Below are 22,818 nucleotides of genomic sequence, written 5' to 3' on the forward strand. Positions count from 1 at the left end.
GTTGCTAAGGCTTTCCAGCTTTTGAAATCTGCATTCAACATCATCCAGACTGATTTGTTTCGCCTCAAACTTGTCCTAAATGCCGACAAAACCAAAGGGATGCTTTTTTCAAATAGGAAGTTGGTCCCAGCAGTTCTACCTCCGATTTTATCCTCAAATGGTGTCCCCATTGAGTTTGTTGATTCCTATAAATATTTGGGTATCTTGGTCGACTCACATCTTTCTTTTAAGCTCCATGTGGAAAACTTGATAAAGAAACTGAAAGTTAAACTGGGTTTCTTTTTCAGAAACAGATCCTGTCTAACCCTGAATGCTAGAAAACGCCTTGTATCTGTGACTTTCCTTCCCTCAATTGATTACGGTGATATTATTTACATGAACGCTCCTACAAGAACCTTGCAGATGTTGGATGCTGTCTATCATGGTGCACTAAGATTCATAACTGGCTGTGATTATCGTACCCACCACTGCACACTGTATTCACTGGTTAACTGGACATCATTAACTTCACGCAGACTCTCTCACTGGTATATTTTCATCTTTAAATCACTTCTTGGTCTGTTGCCTTCATACATCTCCTCCTACATGTCTCTGCGTGAGTGCAGCTACGGAGTGCGCTCTCAGGACATTATTACCTGCAGTGTTCCCTCAATGAGGACTGAACTAGGCAAAAGGGCCTTCTCCTATTCTGCTCCTGTTTCCTGGAACATCTTACAAAAAGATTTGAAGCTCTCGACCTTGACCTCTCTAAGTGTCTTTAAGAATCTGTTGGACTCCTGGCAGGGTCCAATGCTGGCATGTTCCTGTTTTTAGTTTTCTACATTTGTCTTGGAATCTAGCTGTTTTTTGTTTTGTTTTTTCCTTTTAGCCATCCTATTTGTTAAAAAAAAAAAAAAAAAAAAAACTAGTACGCTTTTTTATAATTGTTTATTGTTGTTGCTGTTGTCCATTGTTGTCATCTTTCTTTGTTGAAATCAGGTCTCTCTTGTAAATGAGTCCTCGAGGCTCAATGGGATTTACCTGTCTAAATAAAGGTTGATTGATTACCGGAGAAAGTATGTCAAATATTTAGAAGACCAGGTCCAGAGGATCTGACTTAACATTGTTAGATTTTTCTACCTGGATTATTGAGGAGCAGCACAGTGGCGTAGTTGATAGAGCTGCTACCTCTCAGCAAGCAGGTTTACCCGGTTCAAATCCCAGTCCAGGGGCCTTTCTAGGTGGAGTTTGCATGTTCTCTCAGTGCATGTGTGGGTTTTCTCCGGGTACTCCGGTTTCCTCCCACAGACAAAAACATGCATGTTAGACTGATTGGTAACTCTAAATTGTCCCTAGGTGAGAGAAAGAGAGTGAATGGTTGTTTGTTTCATTTGTCTCTGTGTCCCTGTGATGGACTGGAGACCTTTACAGTGTGTACTCCACCTCTCACAAAGTGATAGCTGGACATGGGCACCAGTGACCCTCATGACCCAAAAAGGAAGAAGCCGGTTAAGATAATAAGATAAGCTAGAACTTTATTGACCCCGCAGGAAATTGTTGTGCCAGAGTTTCAGTATAAAGGATGTAGTGAGATAGGTCGGTTAGCTTTGTTAGCTTCGGAGCTCCACTACATGTTATAATATCTGGACTAGTTCAAGTACCTGATATTATACTTAATTTAAACGGGTTCTCTCTTTTTCGAGCTACTTGACAGATATGTGACAGAGATCAGTGACGTGAGACGTTAATTTTTTTTGACCCATCAAAATGAATGCGGTCATTTATTAACAGAATCAAAGTTTAACATCAAACATTGTACACGTGATTATTCTGATTGAAGCAATAACACAGCTTAATTACAACAGACATTTATGAAAATATCTGGATGATTTACTGGCAAGATAGAAGAGTTTTAAAGATGGGAAATGAGGGAGTTTATCTGGAGAGAAAAGATGTGTGAGGGAAAATGTAACTGTATAAGAACGGCACTCTCCATTCGAACCCAGTTTCACCTTGGTACGCTTCGGTAGGAAATCGACTCGTTACCTCTTTGAAGATGAATCAGCTGGTACGGAGTTCCATTTAACGCTACCATTTCCAGCGTCTCCGTAGGATGGTTGGGAAACGTCCGGAGTAGTGACGGTACTTCGTTCAACACACGTTCACCTCACGGGTGGACTCACATGAGGAGTAAGTACGTCAGAGGTTCCACTCAGATGTGGAAGATTCCATAATTCCCACGAGACTCGGAAGAACTTCGGATCATGTCTGGAACTTCTTGTTCTCTCCAGCAACTTTTCTGTTCGGTTCTGCCCTCCGAACTGAACTGCTCTCCCACCGCACTGGTTGGAACTAGGAAGTGTCGACATTTAAAGAGTTCTGTTTCCGGTTCATTTGGGAAGTCCTGATTGGCTGAAAGAGCCAATCAGGGGGTGTGTTTTTAGTGACGTAAGAGGTCACTAGAAGTCAGAAAAACAGAAAAATGTTTTGGAACAGACAGAAAATGTTTTTGAAACAGACAAGAGAAATGTTCAGGCGAGATGGGAGGAAACAGGTGCCAGCTTCTCTATTTACGTCTGAGAGGATTTAAAAACATGACAGTTCGTTCCAACAAACTTGTTTGCGTTTGTGTCCGACTTTTGACCGACTTACAACCTGCTCATTTCAGACAGAAGATCAAGAAAATGAATAATTACTCTGTAACAGACATTAACTAGATTTCTACTTTGAATGAGGATTAAAAATCATTTATATTGTTTCACAGTTGATTTAAAATGAGTAGTTCACTTCAACATTTAAAATGGTTTGAACTAAACACACTTTTGATTATCAAGACATTTGTAAAATAGTAATGATAATAAAAAAGAGAGTGTTCTTTCAATTGATCAGTGCAGGACACACTTAGAAAGTCTCTGGATGAACTTAATTTTGTGTTTCTGGACTCAAATCAATGAAATGACTGTTCTTGTCCCAGGAAGGCCCTCAGGGCCAGATTTTGACCTGAGGCTTAGTTCACTACAAGGAACATACACAAGAATCACAAAATGTGAAAATAACAGAGACTATAAAAATATATAAAAAATACCAACATTTAAGTTCTCAAACAGGTCAGACAGAAACATTAAAGTTTATTGTGGTACAGGATTAATTTTATTGTCCTCTGTGCAGAAAGGGGGAGGAGTTGAAAAGTTTGAAGGACTTCCTGTGTTGTTCTGTGGAGCACCTCGGTGGTCTCAGTCTACGAATGAAGGTGCTGCGGTTAGAGTCCAGTGTGTCATCCAGGGGATGTGACGTTGTTCAGGATCTGGAGCAGGTTCCTCAGCATCCTCTGTTCACACACCTGTCAGAGACTGCAGGTCCACTCCCAGAACTGAACCAGCTCTCTTGATGAGCTTATCAAGTCTGTTGGCATCAGCTTTCTTTACCTGCTGCTCCAGCACACCACAACGTGGAAGAAGATGCTGGAGACCACCGAGTGGTAAAACATCTGCAGCATGGTCCTGCAGAGACCACCAAGTAGTAAAACATCTGCAGCATAGTCCTGCAGATGTTAATGGACCTGAGTCTCCTCAGAAGAAAAAGGTGACTCTGCCATTTCTTGTAGAGGGCATTGGTGTTAGCTGTCCAGTCCAGTTTATTGTCTAGGTGGACCCCCAGGTACTTGTAGCAGTCCACAGTGTTCAACTTAGTACCTCTGATGTTGATAGGGTTGGGGGGGGGGGGGGGGGGGCTTCCTGTAGTCCACCTGCAGCTCTTTAGTTTTTTCCAATGTTGAGTTGCAGGTGGTTCTGTCCACACCACTCCACAAAGCTGTCCACCACACCTCTGTATTCAGCTTCCTGGTCACCAGTGATGCAGCCCATAATGACAAAGTCATCCGAGAACTTCTGTAGATGGCAGGATTGTGAGTTGTACCTGAAGTCCAAGGTGTAGAGGGTGAACAGAAATGGTGAGAGGACCGTCCCCTGAGGAGCCTGTGTGCTGCTCAGTATAGTGGTGTTCTGCAGCCTCACATACTGTGGCCTACCTGTGAGGTAGTCTCTGATCCAGATGATCAGTGAGTCCTTCACCTGCATGTCCAGGAGCTTACTGCAGAGTAGAGCAGGTCTGATGGTGTTAAAAGCACTAGAAAAGTCAAAGAACATGACTCTTACAGTGCTGCCTGCCCTGTCCAGGTGCATGTGTGTATGTATGGATGGATTACTGAGCATGCATCAGGATATGTCAAAGATTGTTCTGTGGTGAGAGCACTCATTACCTCATGTACTGCACGTACAATAAGACAAAGAGCAGATGTCCAACTTCGATTAGAATTCAAACTCAAAAACAGTTTTTAGCATTTTACTTTAATTAACTATGAACTTATTAATCACCTCATTTATGTAACTTATGTGATGGACTTACTATTGTTTTTGAACAAAAGGCAGCACAGTGGGAATAATTAAAGGTGGCTCTGATTAGCTTAGCTTCATGGTTGCTAAGAGCTTTTTTGAGACAGATCTGGGTTAGCAGGCCTCAGACTGAAGAAGTCTTTTGGATGAAGGACGAAATGTTTCTCCCTTAAAGAAATGTGTCCAGATGGCATGATTTAACCTTTTTTGTTGCCAACAGCTGCACTAAATAAACAAGCCCCGCTCCACTCACTGTTTACTTAAGATTCTTGGGGGTGGACAAAGTGCAAAAATTTTCAGCCATTATGTCAGTTAATGGTGGTCGCCGTCCCCTCACAATATTGTTATCAACAATAAGTTCATACCACGTCTGTCTCAAATACTCCAAATAATTTAGCACAATAAATTAGGCTTTATTACGATGTTTATGTACTTCATATGTTGTAGCTAACGGTTAGCTAGCTAAGTGACGTCTTTTCTTACCTTGATAGCTGTGGATATATTCTTCATGGAAGAACTTTTATCCTTTCTCAAGTTTATTGGTTCAAGAATTCACTGCTGCGATTTCCTCCACATCAGCGAAAGAAAAGCCTTGCATTTGCATAGACTCGCGAAAGCCGGAAGTAACCCAGCACCATGACACGCTACTTCTGGTTGTGGTGAAAAAGGTCTACTTTAATACATAAGGACCAGACTGGCTTTGTCAGACAAAGACAAACCCAAGACAATATTAGAAAAACACTGCACATTATGAGACAAGTCACACAGCAACAACAAGAGGCACTGATATTAAGTTTAGATGCAGAGAAAGCATTTGATTCAGTGAGGTGGTCCTTTTTATATAAAGTGCTTTCAAAAATTGGCTTCCACACAACTATAATTAATACATTTGCTGCGCTATACAATAAGCCAACAGCCAGAATTAAAATCAATGGAGACTTGACCAATTCATTCAATTTGGAAAGAGGAACAAGAAAAGGATGTTGTGCGTCGCCACTCCTCTTCGCCTTGTTTATAGAACCCAAGAGTCAATTGATCAGGCAGAGGTCAGATATAAAAGGGGTTACAATGACATCCGGGGAGCAAAAATTGTCCCTATTTGCAGACGATTTATTGATAAGTATAACACAGACATTCCCTAAACTGATGAATTTGCTGGAAGAGTTTTGTTTACTTTCTGGATACAAAATCAATATCAACATGTTCAATCAATATCAATCAATATGTTCTAGAATTGCGCCGCTCAAGGTGGCTGCATGTTGGAGCAGCTCTGTTACTTTCATTCAGAGATTTTGCTTTTGGAAACTTTAATTCCTCTTTTTCTGGATGTAAATCACATTTTTTGGATGATTGTTTCCTCTGGTATCAGATGCTGTGCAGCTGGAAGGATTTTTACTGTAACTTTTTTTAGTTTTGGAGATTTGTTATGATGCGTAACCATGGCAACAAGGCAGTTTTCTACAACCAACAGCAGCTGATTAATTCAATTCAATTCAATTCAAAATACTTTATTAATCCCAGAGGGAAATTATTTGTTATTGTAGCTCGTTATCCTCATTTCATTAAGAGATGTTATAGATGCTGATGACTGTAGACAGGAAGGATCTCTTGTAAAGGTCCATCCCACAGTGGATCCTAAGAAACTGGTCGCAGATGCCGTCCGATCCGTCCACCCAGACTCGGCAGGCCTCTCAGTTCCCCCGGGCTGTAGGACCACCCGAATGCCGGGCAGAACTCCTCCCAGAGCGATGGCCACTCCTCCCAGCAGTCTGCCGAGCTCCTTGTCACTGTGGACAGCCAGCTGTAGGTACCGAGGAACGATCCCGTCCTTCAGCTGTCATGAGCCGTGTTTCCTGCTAGTTCCAGGATCTCAGTGGTCAGGCACTCGAGCACAGCTGGCAGGTAGATGAGAATGCATCCACAGAACATCCTTTTCAACTCATTTGAGATTTGGGGCTGTAGTTGAGATATTATTTGAGCGTTTGAGACGTTAATCAGCTGCTGTTGGTTGTAGAAAACTGCCTTGTTGCCATGGTTACACATCATAACAAAATGTCCAAAACTAAAAAAAGTTTCAGTAAAAATCCTTTGAGCTGCACAGCATCTGATACCAGAGGAAACAATCATCAATCATCCAAAAAATGTGCTTTGCATTCAGCAAAAGAGGAATTAAAGTTTCCAAAAGCAAAATCTCAGAATAAAAGTAACAGAGCTGCTCCAACATGCAGCCACCTTGAGCGGCGCAATTCTAGAACATCTCAAAAGCTCAAATAATATCTCAACTACAGCCCCAAATCTCAAGTGAGTTGAAAGGATGTTCTGTGGATGCATTCTCATCTACCTGCCAGCTGTGCTCGAGTACCTGACTGCTGAGATCCTGGAACTAGCAGGAAACACGGCTCATGACAGCTGAAGGACAGGATCGTCCCTCAGCACCTACAGTTGGCTGTCCACAGCGATGAGGAGCTCAGCAGACTGCTGGGAGGAGTGGCCATTGCTCTGGGAGGAGTTCTGCTCAGCATTCGGGCGGTCCTATAGCCCGGGGGAATCGAGAGGCCAGTCGAGTCTGGGTGGACGGATCGGACGGCATCTGCAGCCAGTTTCTTAGGATCCACTGTGGGATGGACCTTTACAAAAGATCCTTCCTGTCTACAGCATCAGCATCTATAACATCTCTTAATGTAATTAGGATAATGAGTTACAACAACAAATAATTTCCCTCTGGGATTAATAAAGTATTTTTGAATTGAATTGAATCGAATTGAACAAAACTCAAGTATTAACATTTAACTATGACCCCCCAACTTTAATTAAGACTGAGCACAGTTGGAATTGGGACACTGATTCTATTAAATATTTGGGTGTATCACTACCTCGGGACTTCTCGAGACTCTTTGATATAAACTATGGCCCTTTAAATTAAAAAATAAAGTCTGATATACATAGATGGAACGTTATTCCCTTTTTAAGTTTAAAATCCTGGATAGAATCCATCAGGATTAATATACTTCCATGGATGCTGTACTTATTTCTCAACTCAACTTTATTTTTATTTTGGTAAATTACCATTACAGAAAAAGGAAAACAATATAGACTACTTTTGACAAATCAATAATTTACCAAAAAAGGAATAGGCTGAAGCCGAGGCTTATACTTGCCTACCCTGTTCATAGACTCAGCAGTCTTCAATAATAAAATATATCTACTGTCCATATATATACATACATTACATATACACATATCTATATAAAAATATGTCTGTGTATATGTATAAGCATACTTACATTACATACATACATTGTTAAACACTACATATATACATCTACATAACAGTATAAGCTTTTATAATTTTACCTTTTATGGACCTTTTAAAGCTCAACAAAAAAGCACATAATTTGAGTTCATCATTCAATTCATTCCACAATTTCACACCGACAACTGAAATGCATCTAGATTTTACTTTACTTTTCTCTTTAGCTTGTTCAAATATTAATAAACCTCGTAAATTATAATTACTCTCCCTTAACTTAAATAATTTCTGAATTCCAGAAGGAAGACTTTTATTCACTGCTTTATACATTATTTCCAGTATTTTTATATTTACAATGTCATTAACTTTTAAGGTGTTACTTTGAATAAAAAGTTTATTAGTTGGTTCACAATATCCCACTTTATTAATAAGCCTAATTGCTTTTTTTTGTAACTTTACTAATATGTCAATAGTTGTTTTATTAGCATTTCCCCATATTTCTGCACAGTATGACAAATAGGGCATAACCAAGGAAGAGTATATAATATGCAAGCCTTTTACATTTATTAAATCTTTTATTTTAAACAATATTCCAACAGTTTTTGAAACTTTATTTCTAATATATTCAATATGAGGCTTCCAACTAAGTTTGTTGTCCAGAATGATACCTAAAAACTTTGTCTCATAAACTCTGTCGATTTCAACTCCATTTAGATGTAACTTTACATTATTGTAAATCCGATTACCAGAAAATACCATAAATTTTGTTTTTTGTCCATTTAATGATAACTTATTGTAATCAAACCACTTTTTTAACTCAGCTAGCTCTTTTTCTACTATTTGTATTAGTTCATCCATATTCTTTCCAGAAAGAAAAAAATTTGTATCATCAGCAAACATTATAAATTTCAAAATATTGGATACTGTAAAAATATCGTTCACATAAAGTATAAATAATTTAGGTCCTAGAACCGAGCCTTGAGGAAGACCACATTTTATAGTTTCAGTTTGTGACTTTGTATTGTTAATTTGTACATATTGTAATCTATTACTCAAGTAACTCTTTAACCACTGATGTGTAACCCCCCGTAAGCCATATTGTTCACATTTCCACAGTAGTCGTTCATGGTCAATAGTGTCAAACGCCTTACTTAAATCAATGAACACTCCCACTGTATTAAGTTTCCGATCAACGGCTGCAGCAACGTGTTCCACAAACTCCATCACAGCTAAAGTTGTGGAGTAGTTGTTTCTGAAGCCGTACTGGTGTTCATTTAATATATTGTTTTTATTAAGAAAGGAGTCCAGCCTTTTTATGAATATTTTTTCCAGGATTTTAGAAAACTGTGGTAGCAATGAAATAGGTCTATAATTTGTTACATTTTGCTTATTACCATTTTTGTGGACTGGAAACACCTTGGCTACTTTCATTTTATCAGGAAATTCTCCAGTTAAGAATGATCTATTACAGATATAGGTGATAGGTTTAATAATACTATAAATAACTTCTTTCACAATAGCCATATCAATATAATTACAGTCTTTGGATTTCTTATTTTTTAATTTTTTAACTACTTCGATTACCTCACTTTCACTCACTCCTCCAAGAAACATTGTATTAATATTATTAAATGTATAATTGAGTTTTTCATCTCTAGCCTTTGGCAACTCATTTACTAAATTAGGACCAATATTAACAAAGAACTGATTGAAGACTTCAACAATATCCTCTTTATTTTCCATTGTGGTGTTATTATGTTTAATACACATTGCCAAATCTCTGTCTTTATGATTTTTAATGACACTATTAATTATCTTCCAAGTACCCTTAATATCATTGCTGTATTTTTGCAATAGCTTATCATAATAATATAGTTTTTGCTTTCTCAGCACTGATGTTAATTTGTTTTTATATTTTTTATATTTGTCTTCTTTTTCCTGGGTTGGGCACCTAATAAAATCCTTATATAACTTGTTTTTCTTTTTACACGACTTTTCCAGACTCTTTGTCATCCAGGGAGTCAATCGGTTTTTTGATGTTTGTTTGTATTCTTTAAAGGGACAATGATGATTATAGCTTCTTTCAAATATTTCCAAAAATGTATTATATGACTCATTGACGTCATCAACAAAAACATTTAGCCAATTATAATTTAGTAACTCTGCTTTCATTTCTTCCACAGCTTCAGGTGATTTAGCTCTAACTAGATTAGGAGCTGGCTTTGTCATATTTAAATTAAACTGATGACTAGTATCCAACACAGTAAACACTGGCAAATGATCAGTAATATCAGTTATCAACAGTCCACTTTTTGTTTTCACATTGAACTTATTTATAAAAATATTGTCAATCAGTGAAGCACTGTCTTTGGTTATTCGAGTAGGTCTTAATATTAATGGATAGAAACCTAAACCAAACATTGTGTCGACAAATTCAGTTGTTTTGTTATGTTCATTATTTTTCAACAAATCAATATTAAAATCCCCACAAATAAAAGTAAATTTTTCATTATACCTCTCATACATCTCTAATGTTTTCTTACTAAACTCATCTATGCATGAGCTAGGAGTTCTATAAACACAACTAATTAACATATGCTCAGATCTATTACCCTCAATTTTAACAGATAAACATTCCATCAAGTTATCAACTGAAAATGTCATTTTATCAATAACCTTACATTTCAGTCCTGACTGAATAAACAGTGCAACACCTCCTCCTCTTTTGTTAAACCTGTTTTGAACAAACATTTGATATCCATCCAGACCATCCAACAGTTCATTTCCTTCAGTGATCCAGGTTTCTGAGATTGCTACTACACTAAATTTCTCATCAAATGTTTGAAGGCAGCTTTTTATTTTAGAGAAATTGCTTTGCATGCTCCTACTATTAAAGTGAATAAGTGAGAAGCCCCCCCACCCCACATTAACACTGCCTTCAGAATAATATTCACAGTGTGGTTTAGTATTATGACTGAAATTTGTCTCTGGGTCTATATCAGTTTCTATATCATAAAACTTGTGATCTTTAAAATCGAAACACTTAAATTGTGTACTTTCATCCATGGATAAATAATATGTCGTTCACCTCATCAGCATGTACAGAAACCAGACTGACAGAAAAACAAAATTTAAAAAAAGTAAACCACATTGTTCATCTATATTTCTCCAGCTCAGAAACATTTTTGATAGTTAGGACTTTGGCCTGCTCAGGAGAACCATTAAGTTTTATCAATATTTTACAGTTCCTAGTCCATGTAGCTTGTATTTTTTTCTCCTTCTTCAGAATCCTCGCTTGGTAAGCAATCTCTGCATTCTTCTTTGTGAGGTGTTCATTTACAAACACATCTGTACCCTTCAGTTTTTTAACAACTTTTAGCAGTTCAGTTTTGTGTTTTGTACTCACAAATCGAACGATGATATTTGGTCTTTTTTTGCGTTTATCCAAGCTTGCATTTTGTTTTTGCGGCACTGTGTAGCAAGCAGCTATAGTTTTAGTATCCAGCAAAATGTCCTTGCTGCTGAAGAACTTGATGACTTGCTGCTCAAGTGAAAGTAGTTCATCTGGTGGTGCATCTTCCCCTTCATTGTCTTCTGCTGTTGTCCTTGCATATGTGCGGTGTGTCGTTTTAAGTCCAGATATCACCACGTCCTCCTTTCTTGTGTACTGTTCCAGGTCCTCCACTCTTTTATCCAGCTCTTCAATCTTCTCATCCTTCTCTTTGATAATCACTTTCAGTTGTTGAAATTCTCCAATCAAACGCATCAGACTTGTTTGTTGCTTCACCACCTTGCTCAGTTCTTCTGACATGACATTCAATGATAGCTTGAGTTCTTCCATGTCTTTTGTCAAGTTTGGAGCCATTTTTTACTGCTTGTTGGCTGCTGAGAATCCTGGTAATTCACTAGGCCTTTGCTGCTTGTTTAAGCACATGTATTCAAAATGTGCTTAAAGGTTGAAAAATAGCAGAAATGATCCTACAAATCTAAACATTAGTTGAATATCAAAGTGCAAAACTCCAACATTTGCTTGGATGTTGAGTTGTTTTCCAGATATTCAGTAGATTTTCACTAGATTGTAGGTCAGATCCAGACAACCTCCCTAGTCAGCGGCCATCTTGATCATTTTCTGAACTGTATATTTCAATGTTTACCAGTCAAAATCCCACCTAAACAGTCCTTACATTGGGACAGATTAATAGCAAAGTATTTGTGGCAGGGAAAAAAGGCCGGAATCAAATTCAAGACGCTGAAATTAAGAAAAGAAAAGGGTGGAATGGGCCTTCCCTGTTTACAGGATTACTATCACGCAGCCCGAGACCTTTAGTTTGTCTGTGTTCACCAACATGCACTGCAGCGTGGAAGGAAATAGAAGACACAACCATAAAAGGAGTCCCAATAACAGCCCTACTCAGAACAGCAGTTTTGTTTTAGGTGTGCTTTACAAATAAAGGATTTGATTTTGATTGGCTTATGTCACATTGTTCACTGCTGTATCAACAAAGATGAAACTGAAAAAAAAAAGTAGTCAACGCACAAATGTCCAAAAATAATTTCCCCAAAATTGTAACTAACAGTCAAAACCAGTACAACAAGTCATTAACTTATTGTTACCTGCAGCTCCATTGCATTCATTTGTAGTCTTTTCTGTGTGCGGACAGTTTGATTTGTTGTTTCAGGGACAGTTAAGAGTGTTTGTTAATGTGCTTGCCGTTTGACCCTCACCTGTGCCACATATGACAGATCAGAGATGAGTGAGAAGCTATCCACTTCTCCTCGACCGATGTAAGTCTGGAGTAAGATGTTCACTTTGCCGTAACCATTTTCGGCCCCACCGGCAGCTGGCAGCTCGCAGTAATTACAAAGCATCTGGTCCAATTCTTCCAACTCCTCCTCTCGAACCTGCCAATACATTCCCATTAATGATTGACAGCTGCTTTCAGATTTAAAGTTAGACTTTAAATGTTTTAAAATGTTAAACCCTTTGTAGCATGTTGGTGAAGTCAGAACATCAAGCAGCCCTATTTAAGGCTTAACCTCATACCTTAAGTTGGTCGAACTCTTCAGCCTTGGACACAATGCTGAGGATGTCAGCTTCAGTCCTCTGAGAGTTGAACAGTTCGTTGAATGTCTTCACACACAGGGAACATTTGTCAGTAAATGGTAAATGAACTGTATTTGTACAGTACATTTCTATCTATTCAAGATCATCAAAGCTCTTTACAACACAATCTGAGTCCTCATATACCCATAAGGAAGAGACTGGAGTTTTATCCAAACATGTTTTAAAAATGCCTTGTTTAAGGTTAGAAATAGATGAAGACAAACACATTTCTGAAATACCTTTGGTGCCAAGACACAAGCAAATATGAATCCATGATGGCTCCAAATCAATTCATCCCTCTGCAAGTTTCATCAATTTGTTCTTGTGTATTTAGGACACAAAATAATTACGGAAATCTGGCCCTGGCCACTCTGTACCTGCCTCGGCCTAAATGTACCCACTTCTGTCTGTTATGTACACAAACCACTTAGTACCTTCCTTGGCAGCTGCCCTGATGTGGAATACTTCATGTACAGGAGAACACTTTGTAAAAGAAGATAAGCTGGTACAGCCCGGTTAGTTCCTACACTCCTGTTTTAGCTGATTTACACTGGCTGTCTGTTAAACTTTCTTAATGATTTGAAAATTATTTTACTGACTTTTATTGCTTTATATGACACCCAGTTATTTAAAGGAGCTTTTGCATTTTTACAACCCAAACAGAGCACTGAGATCCTCTATTCAGATGCTTTTAGTGCAGCCGAGGGCTAAATTAAAGTGTAGAGCGGATCGGAAGCCCCCAGACTCTGGAATAATCTGCCCATTGAATTCATTCTACAGAGTCCGTACAGTCCTTCAAATCCCACCAAAACTCACTTTTTTTACTCTGGCTTTTAATTCAAGTTCTGTTTGAGTGTTATCAGAACTAGTGTTTTTTAAAGTTTGATCTTTCATTTATTTTATTGCTAGATTTCCTGTTTGCAAACTACATTGTTGGTTTTAAATGTGCTGTATAAATAAAATTGACATTACAGGGTATGTACTTAATGTAAATTGCTTACATATTATGTGCATACCACTTCTGAGTACATAAGGTAAGCAAATACCAAGTAAGTACTAAATATATATATCATATATAACAGTGTGTCCCTTTTCCATTAGCACCTGTTAGGCACAGTTCGACTCGGTTCAACACGGCTCCAAGGCTATTCCACTAGCAATGATTCGTGGAGCCAGCCCGTTTTTCAGGACCCACTTTGCTCTGGTTCCAAGCGTACCGGGCTGGCCTTAAAACGTGACGTCAGAACAATGTCGGTCACTGACTGGTCAGGGGGTGGAGCCACTGGTTGGTTGAGAAACTTTCACAACAACCCAATCCGCCATTTGCAATAACTCAAACTCTGAGGAGTGACTGGACCTGTTTTAAAAATTTTAAAAACAATAATGACAACACCGTGTTTTAACGCTGAAATGCAGGCCTTTTTTGCATTTGGTGATCAACGACAAAATTCAGAGCGAGCTAGATGGAGCTCGCCGGTCCCCCTGGTCCTCTCCACTGGAGCCTTGGTGCCCCTTCAGGCCGAGCAGGGCGTCACTTCCCCGGCTCCGAACTCTGCTGGTCACCACGGAGGATCCTCTCAGCTGCTGACCCGTAGGAGTGCGTAAGGCCAGAACTAGGGCTGAAACGATTCCTCGAATAATTCGAGGACCTCGATTACAAAAAATCCTCGACGCAAATTTATCTGCCTTGAATCTTCGTTAAACTATTCAGAGCACTGTGTTCTAGCCGGAACGTTTTTGTGTTACACAATGCTAGCACTTCCACTAACGCGTATGTGCTAAGTTTGTAGCTATGGAGGGAACAGAGACTGCGTAGAAGAAGAGCCATGAAAACAACAAAAACTGTCAAAAGTTTGGAACATTTTAGGCTAAACAGAAAAGACAACACAGCTCGGTGCTTTCACTGCAAAGCAGAACTGGAGTAACCACAACAGCACGTCGTCAATGTTGCAGCGTCTGAAGAGAAAACACACGCTGTAGCATCAAACTCGTCCACAGCTGTAACAGGTATCATGTTCTCTTTGTAAAATACGTTCACCTAAATGTGTGATAATCTGTCATGCTATAGATGTAAAATGAGGCATATTGTTGCTAACATTAAATATACTGACTAATCATAGTGGCTACCTGGCAGAGTCTGTACGTTGTGTGAGGAACAAAAACTCTGCAGGACTTGATGCAAGTCTGTTAAAGATCAAAGCAGCAACAGACTGACACATTTATTTATTGCTGAACTTCCATCCTGACTTAAATTAGATATTTAGGGTGAATATTTCAAGTGTAAATGTATTTACATGAGTTAGTAGGATTTTTTTTTCTTCTTGCTGCTGTTTATGACTGAAAACTGGGATTAATTTGCATTTATTACTACTGTTATATTTGTTTATAGCTCAGCAATCAAGACTAAATAATAACAGTCTGCAGAACTCAATGTACAAACTCAAACTTTACATTATCTATCTTACTCAGTTTCTAACAAAGATTCAATTCAGTTTTCCAATCCATAAACATTTATAGCATTTAAATTTTTATGTGATGGTTTAAAATAATTCAGTGACAGAGGGTTTTAATTAAATCATCCTCAAACCTCACACATAATAAAAGCATAAATCAAATACAACTGACACTAATGTTACTTTGACTGCAGCAGGTCATCAGAAAGTGTAGATTACTTAACAATATTACATAATTTTATAATATGCAGTGAATTACACTTGAAATTTTATTAAGGAATAACAAACAAACAAATAATAATTTTATTCTTCTTCTTTTCAGTAAATGTCAGAGTCATACGTTGGACAGCTTCGTACAAAGAGCTCCAGGATGTTGGTTGAGCAGCAGATGAGTTCACAAACAGCATTTTAAATCTGATCATCACAGACATGCAGCTGCTGTCTGTGGTGGAAGATGAAGGATCATCTCCACCTTCAGTCCAAATCATGTCCTTCCTCCCAGATCCTACTTTGTAAATTCCATTCAGTTTTCCGATCCATAAAAAATATTTTACAGCATTTAGATTTTTATGTGATGTTTAAAAATAATTCAACTTAAGCAATAAAATATTTTAAAAAGAGAAATTAAATGGGTTGTTTAGTTAATGTTCTTTTTTTGTGTATTTGTATTACTCATAAAATGAATACTGTAGTAACTGCAGAACCTGACAAATTGTGTTTTTGATTATTCGATTAATCGTCAGAATAATCTATAGATTATTTGATTACTAAAATTGTCATTTACACCAGCCCTAGCCAGAACCCAAGCCCCAGCAGGCAGTTGCGGACAGGTCTGGGACGGAGGGTGAAAACAACTTTTAAAAATAGTTTATGTATTAAAAAAATATGTATTATTATTATTTTTATCAGTGAAGATTTAAAAAAATAAACTGTGCCGTTTTATCATGAAATCCTGGTTTTTTTTTTTCACTTTAATGACTTTATTAAATAATCTGTTAATTAAAGTTCACTCAGCTGAAAAATCATAAAAAGACATAAAATTATGGGATCTCTCAGGAATATTTCCCTCAAACATGTTTAAAGAATAGATACAGCCTTTAGGTCAACTTTATTCTAACCCACAGATGTACAAATAAAATGAAAGTTACGTATGTAACTACGGTTCAATGAATCCTGGATGACCGCCAGAGGGCGGTGCTGAAAGCACTGAATGTTCCCTTCGCACATGCGCTGTTCGTGTAGTAATACCAACAGAGTCACAGGTGTGACATGGATGACCAATCAGAGGCTATATAGCCTGTTGTCATCCATAGCTCTGCTCCTACAGAATCTTCTTGCAGAATGCAAGGATTCTGAGTGACAGAGAAGCTCTGGCGGTCATCCGAGATTCATAGAACTGTATTTACATACGTAACTTTTGTTCTATTTCATCCCTCCTGACCGTCAGAGGGAGGTGCTGAAAGCACTGAATGACTAATACCAATGATTTCACAAGGAATCCTGAGCACACACCTCACTGAGGAGGCTCAGAGGACCCTTGTAGAAGAACCTGGCCCAGGGGATGAGGGGTAGCCACGTTAACGCTGTAAAATCTGAACGTGCTTGGGGAAGCCCATGATGCAACAGCACATATTGCTTCCAGTGGAATCCTCCTCAGTGTTGCCCAGGAAGCGGAGATGCTCCTGGTAGAGTGTGCCTTCACGCCGACCGGCAGGGGGCCGTGCCCTGCGGCATAGGCATGGAAAATGACATCCACGATCCAGTGGGAGAGGTGCTGTTTGGAAAGAGGACAGCCTAACCTAGGGCCTCCGTAATGTACAAACAGCTAGTCTGAACGTTACATAACTGCAGTAGCTGCAACGTATGTCTCCAGTGCTCTCACTGGGCACAATAATCCAGACCCCTCGCCAGGCGTAGGCTGAAAATGTGCCAGCCTCAGCAGTTGGTTACAGTGAGAGTGAGATAACACCTTTGGTACAAATGCGGTGTTTGGCCACAAAGTAACACCAGAGCCCTGAGGGCCCCACCTGAGACACGAGGGGCTGACTGAGAGAACATGTAGTTCGCCGACCCTCTTTGCTGAGGCAATAGCCAACAACAAAGCCGTCTAACATGAAAGCCACTTGAAACCAGCCTGCATCAGAGGCTCAAACGGAGGGTGGTACAGAGCTTCGAGAAACAAGGGCAGATCCCAACCTGGTGCTTGTGGAGCCATCAGCAGTTGCAACCTATGGGCAAGATGCAGAAAAAGAGATAATACATTATGGCTCCCCACCGTACAGCCATCAATGCCAGCGTGATTAGATGATATTGCCACTACATAAACTTTAAGCATCGAAGGAGAGCAACCCTTACCAAGGAGAGACTGGAGAAACTCCAGAATGGTGGGTACTATACAGGAGACTGGATCCTCATTGTGATCAGAACACCATTGGAAAAACAGACGCCACCTGTTTTCGTACTGCTGACGAGTAGAGGATGCCTTGGCGCCCAGGATAGTGCGTATGACGGGGCTTGAAACTCCAGTTAGCTGCTGTCCTAGCCTCGCAGTGGCCACACCCACAGTCGAAGACATTGAGGATTGAGGTGCCATATCAGTCCACCCAACTGAGACAGCAAGTCCCCCCTGGTCAGAAGACACCATGGGACGCCCCGACATAGACTCCATAGCAGTGAGAACCATGGTCGTGCTGGCCAATATGGAGCCACTAGCAGCATCCTGTGGCCCTCCTCGAGGACTCTCTTAAGGGTCGACCAAATTAGAGAAAGGGGTGGAAAGGCATATAAGAGGACCCTTGACCAAGGATGAGCCAATGCGTTCTGGCCCAGCACACCCGACGCCCCTGTAAGGGAGTACCATAGACACTGAGTCGACTCTTCTGTCGCAAAAAGGTCTACCTCTGCCTGACCAAAACGGTCCCAGATCATCAGCACTAGGTCGCTGTGGAGGGACCACTCTCCTAGAGCAGACCCCTGGTGAGAGAGAAAGTCTGCGACCTGATTATGTTGCCCTGATAAGTATGCCACCCGCAGGGTGGACAGGCGAGGAGAGGCTCATTCCAGGAGCTCTCTGGACGCTCTCAGAAGTTGTGCTGACATGGCGCCCCCCTGGTGGTTGATGTGGTAGACAACAGACGTGTTGTCTGACCAAACAAGAGCATGCCCCCCTTCCAGGTGGGGCAGGAAGTACCTGAGTGCCAAATGCACTGCACGCAACTCCAGCACATTTATATGCTTGGAGCGGTCCTTTTGACCCCAGCGGTCCTGAACCGCTCTGCGTTGCCACACAGCACCCCATCCCAAGGAGCTGGCATCTGTCATGACCACTTCCCTGCAACACACTACCACTCCCACGGGGACACCCCTGGACAAATAATCTTCATCCCTCCATGGAGTCAGGGCATGAAGACATGACCACATCACAGCGAACTTGCGATGCCTGTGCAGTCTGACATCCAGGTGAAAGCTGTTGAGCCACTTCTGCAAGGGGCGAAGTGACAGCAGGCCTACCACCCAAGAGACTGATGTCAGTTTGCCGAGTAGCTGCAGGAAGGCAACGTAGGGAAGCTGCTTGCCCAGCTTGAACCAACTGACCAGCTGGAGTATGCCGCCCTCCCTTTGAGTGGATGGGCGAGCTCTCATGGAGGGTGTAGCCAGAATCACTCCAAGAAAGGTGATTGTCTGGGAAGGGATCAGGGAGCTCTTCTCCAGGTTGACACTGAGGCCCAACTGGGACACGAGCGAGCAGGTGATTCGTGTTGCGAAAGGCACAGGTGCGAGACGGGGCGAAGAGAAGCCAATCGTCTAAGTACGGCAGGATCCTTACTCCGTAGGCTTGCAGAGGAGCAAGGGCTGCCTTCACGCACCGAGTGAACACCCTCTGGGAAAGAGAGAGCCTGAATGGGAGTACCCAGAACTGCCAGAGGTTACCCCAATAGGCAAACCTGAGAAAGCGGCGATGTTTTGCTGCAATAGACACATGAAAATAAGCATCTTTCAGGTCTATAGACGTGAAACATTCTCCCCTTGTGACAGCTTGAAAGACCTCTGCTGTCGTAAGCATGTAGAAGTACAGCACCCTTAGGTACTGGTTGAGTCCCCTCAGATCTAAAATGGGACAAAACCCGCCCAACATCTTTGCACGAGGAAGTAAGTCGAGTACCTCTGGGTTGTTGTAGAGGGTTCACTGCCTCGATTGCACCCTTGGCCAGGAGGGCAGAAAGTTCCTGGTCTAGTGTTCGGGCTTTCACCGGGTCGGTGATTACAGTCATCTTGACCCAGCGTGAGATGCAAGGCCGCCGTCAGAACTGTAGCTGGTAACCATGGGTCAGAGTGGCAACCACTCATGGGTCCACGGCGTGAGCAGCCCAGAAACTGAGCTGCTGGTGGGAGAAATATACAACGGTCATCCTAGTGGCATCACCGTCTCCTGGGAGGGCGTCAGTCAGATCCCAGTCTGAACCTGCCCAGCTGGTTTGTTGAACGACTCACAAAAGCTCCTGTTGGGTTTCAGCATCGAGCCATCACTTGACCCACTAGCTGCACTCCGAGACGAATAAAGTAAACCAGCCTCTGAGACTTGAGACGACTGCCCCTCCTCCTCACCTAAAAAGTGAGAGGCAGAGGCAGCCAAGGATAACACATCTTCCTCCGCTCAGGCATTGGTGGGGAGGAGAGTCCAGTCACTGCCGCTGACTCAGCCCCCAGTTGGCGTGCCTGAAAAAGGGACTTCCTCTCTGCCAATTCTGTGAACAACTGCTCCACCCTCGTGGAAAGGCCATGATCAGACTTGGCTCACGTTCTCCTAGGAGGGTAACAGAGACTACGGCCTCAGTCCGGCGCTTCAAGCGCCTAGGTGGGGCCTCCTGCCCAGAAGGTGGGAGGTCACTGCCGAACTCGGGGCGAAACTGGGCCAATCGAGCCACCCTCACGGCACGCGGCATGAAGATACAGTTCATGCAGGGGTTCTCTGATAGAGCCTCCATCAGAAGATCATGACCAAGGCAGGCAGGACACAGGTTGTGACCGTCATCTGCCTGGAGCACGGCCCCACAATCTAGCATTGAGAGTCATCCATGCTCCTTACTTTAGGCAGTTTAGCCACATTAATCAAAGTAAAAACTGCAACTCAAAGGGGCTGGCACCGCCAGCTACGTCTAGGATACAGGACGAAAGGATAGGCCGAGAATTGGGAGAGGGGGCGCGCATGCTTGCAATCACCAATTAAGGCAAAGAAACTCAGACAGGCTAAAGCTGCTACCTTATTTGGTAAAAGAGGACAATTGGGAGAGGGGGCGCGAACGCTTGCCTTCACCAATTAAAACAAAGCCAGAACTCAGACAGGTTAGCACTGCTAGTTCAGTCTAACCATTTATGAGGTTGGTGAAAATGATTGGGAGAGGGGGCGCGAACGCTTGCCTTCACAAATGAAAATAAGGCCAGAAACCCAGCTGGCTATGTAATTAACAAACTTTGGAGTACAGTCCAACTGACCACGCAGCTGGAGGCCTCCAACAAACGGGAGTGGAGCGAACGCTACCGCTAACCAATGGCGAAAAAGAAGTAAAAACACAATTCACCAGTGTTGAATCACACACATAGTAGTCAGATGCTACAAGTTGGGAGGGGGACGAAAACCGCCGTAGATGCAAACGAACAGCAGGAATATCTTTGAACAAGGTTAAACTGTCGAAGCCCCTAGGAGGGCGAACACACTACTCCCCCCACTCCCGCCAACGGCAGTTGGGCCTCCGACGATGGTGAAAAGTTCAAAAGTCCAAAGGACTGAGGCCCTGAATTGAACCATGTGCGAGAAGAAAAAAGGAGCAGAGCTGCGAATGACAACAGGCTATATAGCCTCTGATTGGTAATCCATGTAACACCTGTGACTCCGTTGGTATTACTACTCAAACAGCGCATGCGCAAAGGGAACATTCAGTGCTTTCAGCACCGCCCTCTGGCGGTCAGGAGGGATGAAATAGAAAAATAATTAAACTTTCAAGCAAAGCTAAAACTTAAAAAAAATGTATACAAGAAACAAAACCACATATCTAGTTAAATAGTATAAGTAGACACAATGAGTGCAAATACATCAAATGATGAAGAAAACGTATAAAAATTTAAATATAGATGTTTTGGTAGAATCTGGTTCATCATAGATTTAATGATGAACTAAAGTTCATTAAAAGTTCATTAGCAGGATATATATATATATATATATATATATATACAGTATTCATTAATTCAACCTTTATTTAGACAGCTACATTACATTGAGCCTCGAAGCCTCATTTACAAGTGAGATCTGTTTAGACAGACAAAAAGTAGTGAAACTGGAGACAAATAGGAATTGGAGACAAAAAAAATCCTATCAAACTTACTTCTTGGCTGAGAAAAAAATCCCCAATATATAAAAAAAACACCTCGCACATACAAGCACATAGTGACATAGACAATCCACAGAGGGGGAAGACGACGAGAGCAGTGAAGTGTCCAAGGATGCTTTCGAGGCCACTGCAGGAATTCTGATAAGGATGGAATAATCAACAAGTTCCCTTCGGTGAGATCCATAAACATTCCCAAGGGATGTCGGGGAATGGCCAAGGACAACGCCTATAAACATACAATTGTTTTGGGACAGCCAGAACTATATAATGACATCTACCTTGAGTCTGTGTCCATCCACTTGGTTCCGAAATGTAAAAATTACATGGCCAGACCAATGGACTGTGCCTGAGAATAAAACCCGAGATCTAATCTATTCTGCCAAAAGCATTTAAGTCTGGGTGGGTGCTCGAGGCAGGAACCAAGCCATCATAAAGGCAAACTGCGTGATCGGGTCCAAATTTGCTGCCGACGACTTCCTTGATTATAGATAGACCAGGAACCAGCCGAATCCAAAGAGCAGGAACCATTTGTCGTAAATCCAATTATAAATGCATCCTTAAAATCCACAAATGGCAGCAGAGAATAGACGCATCATCAAGTCTTCCAAATCGATGAGATATATAGCTGCGTGCGTGCCAAGAGGGTCAATCAGCTCACCTAAAGCCTGCCTTCTCTTTGAAGAAATGTTATCGTGTTGAGGGACCAACTGATCAAATCAAGTCCATAATTATGGTTCGGAAGATATGCAAAAAAGGCTCAGAAGCAGTTTCACAGACAATGCAAAGCAGCAAAGCAAAGCAAAAAGGGAGAGGAAAAGCGTCCGACCTTGGCAAGAACAAGTGGTGAAGATTATACATATATATATATATATATATATATATATATATATATATATATATATACACACAGTGCCTTGCGAAACTATTCGGCCCCCTTGAACTTTTCATCCTTTTGCCACATTTCAGGCTTCAAACATCCATCCATCCATCCATCCATTTTCTTCCGCTTATCTGGGGTCGGCTCGCGGGGGTAGCAGCCTAAGTAGGGAGGCCCAGACTTCCCTCTCCCCAGCCACTTGGGCCAGCTCTTCCGGGGGAATCCCGAGGCGTTCCCAGGCCAGCCGAGAAACGTAGTCCCTCCAGCGTGTCCTGGGTCTTCCCCTGGATCTCCTTCCGGTGGGACGTGTCCGGAACACCTCACCAGGGAGGCGTCCAGAAGGCATCCTAAACAGATGCCCAAGCCACCTCAACTGGC

The 22,818-nt window shown here is 41.4% G+C and overlaps 1 protein-coding gene across 1 annotated transcript in view; it reads right to left on the minus strand.

Moving 5' to 3' along the window:
* LOC119410439 (activating signal cointegrator 1 complex subunit 3) overlaps positions 1-22,818 on the minus strand; it is a gene marked incomplete in the record, with an annotated part of 282,415 nt that overhangs the window by 132,115 nt on the left and 127,482 nt on the right. The window contains 2 exon segments of the mRNA XM_037677348.1: positions 12,346-12,522; positions 12,665-12,751. Of these exon segments, the coding sequence (XP_037533276.1) occupies positions 12,346-12,522; positions 12,665-12,751 (264 nt within the window).

The sequence above is a fragment of the Nematolebias whitei genome, chromosome 5 (genome assembly GCF_014905685.2).
Source record: "Nematolebias whitei isolate Nwh7 chromosome 5, NemWhi1, whole genome shotgun sequence".
Classification (NCBI taxonomy): domain Eukaryota; kingdom Metazoa; phylum Chordata; class Actinopteri; order Cyprinodontiformes; family Rivulidae; genus Nematolebias; species Nematolebias whitei.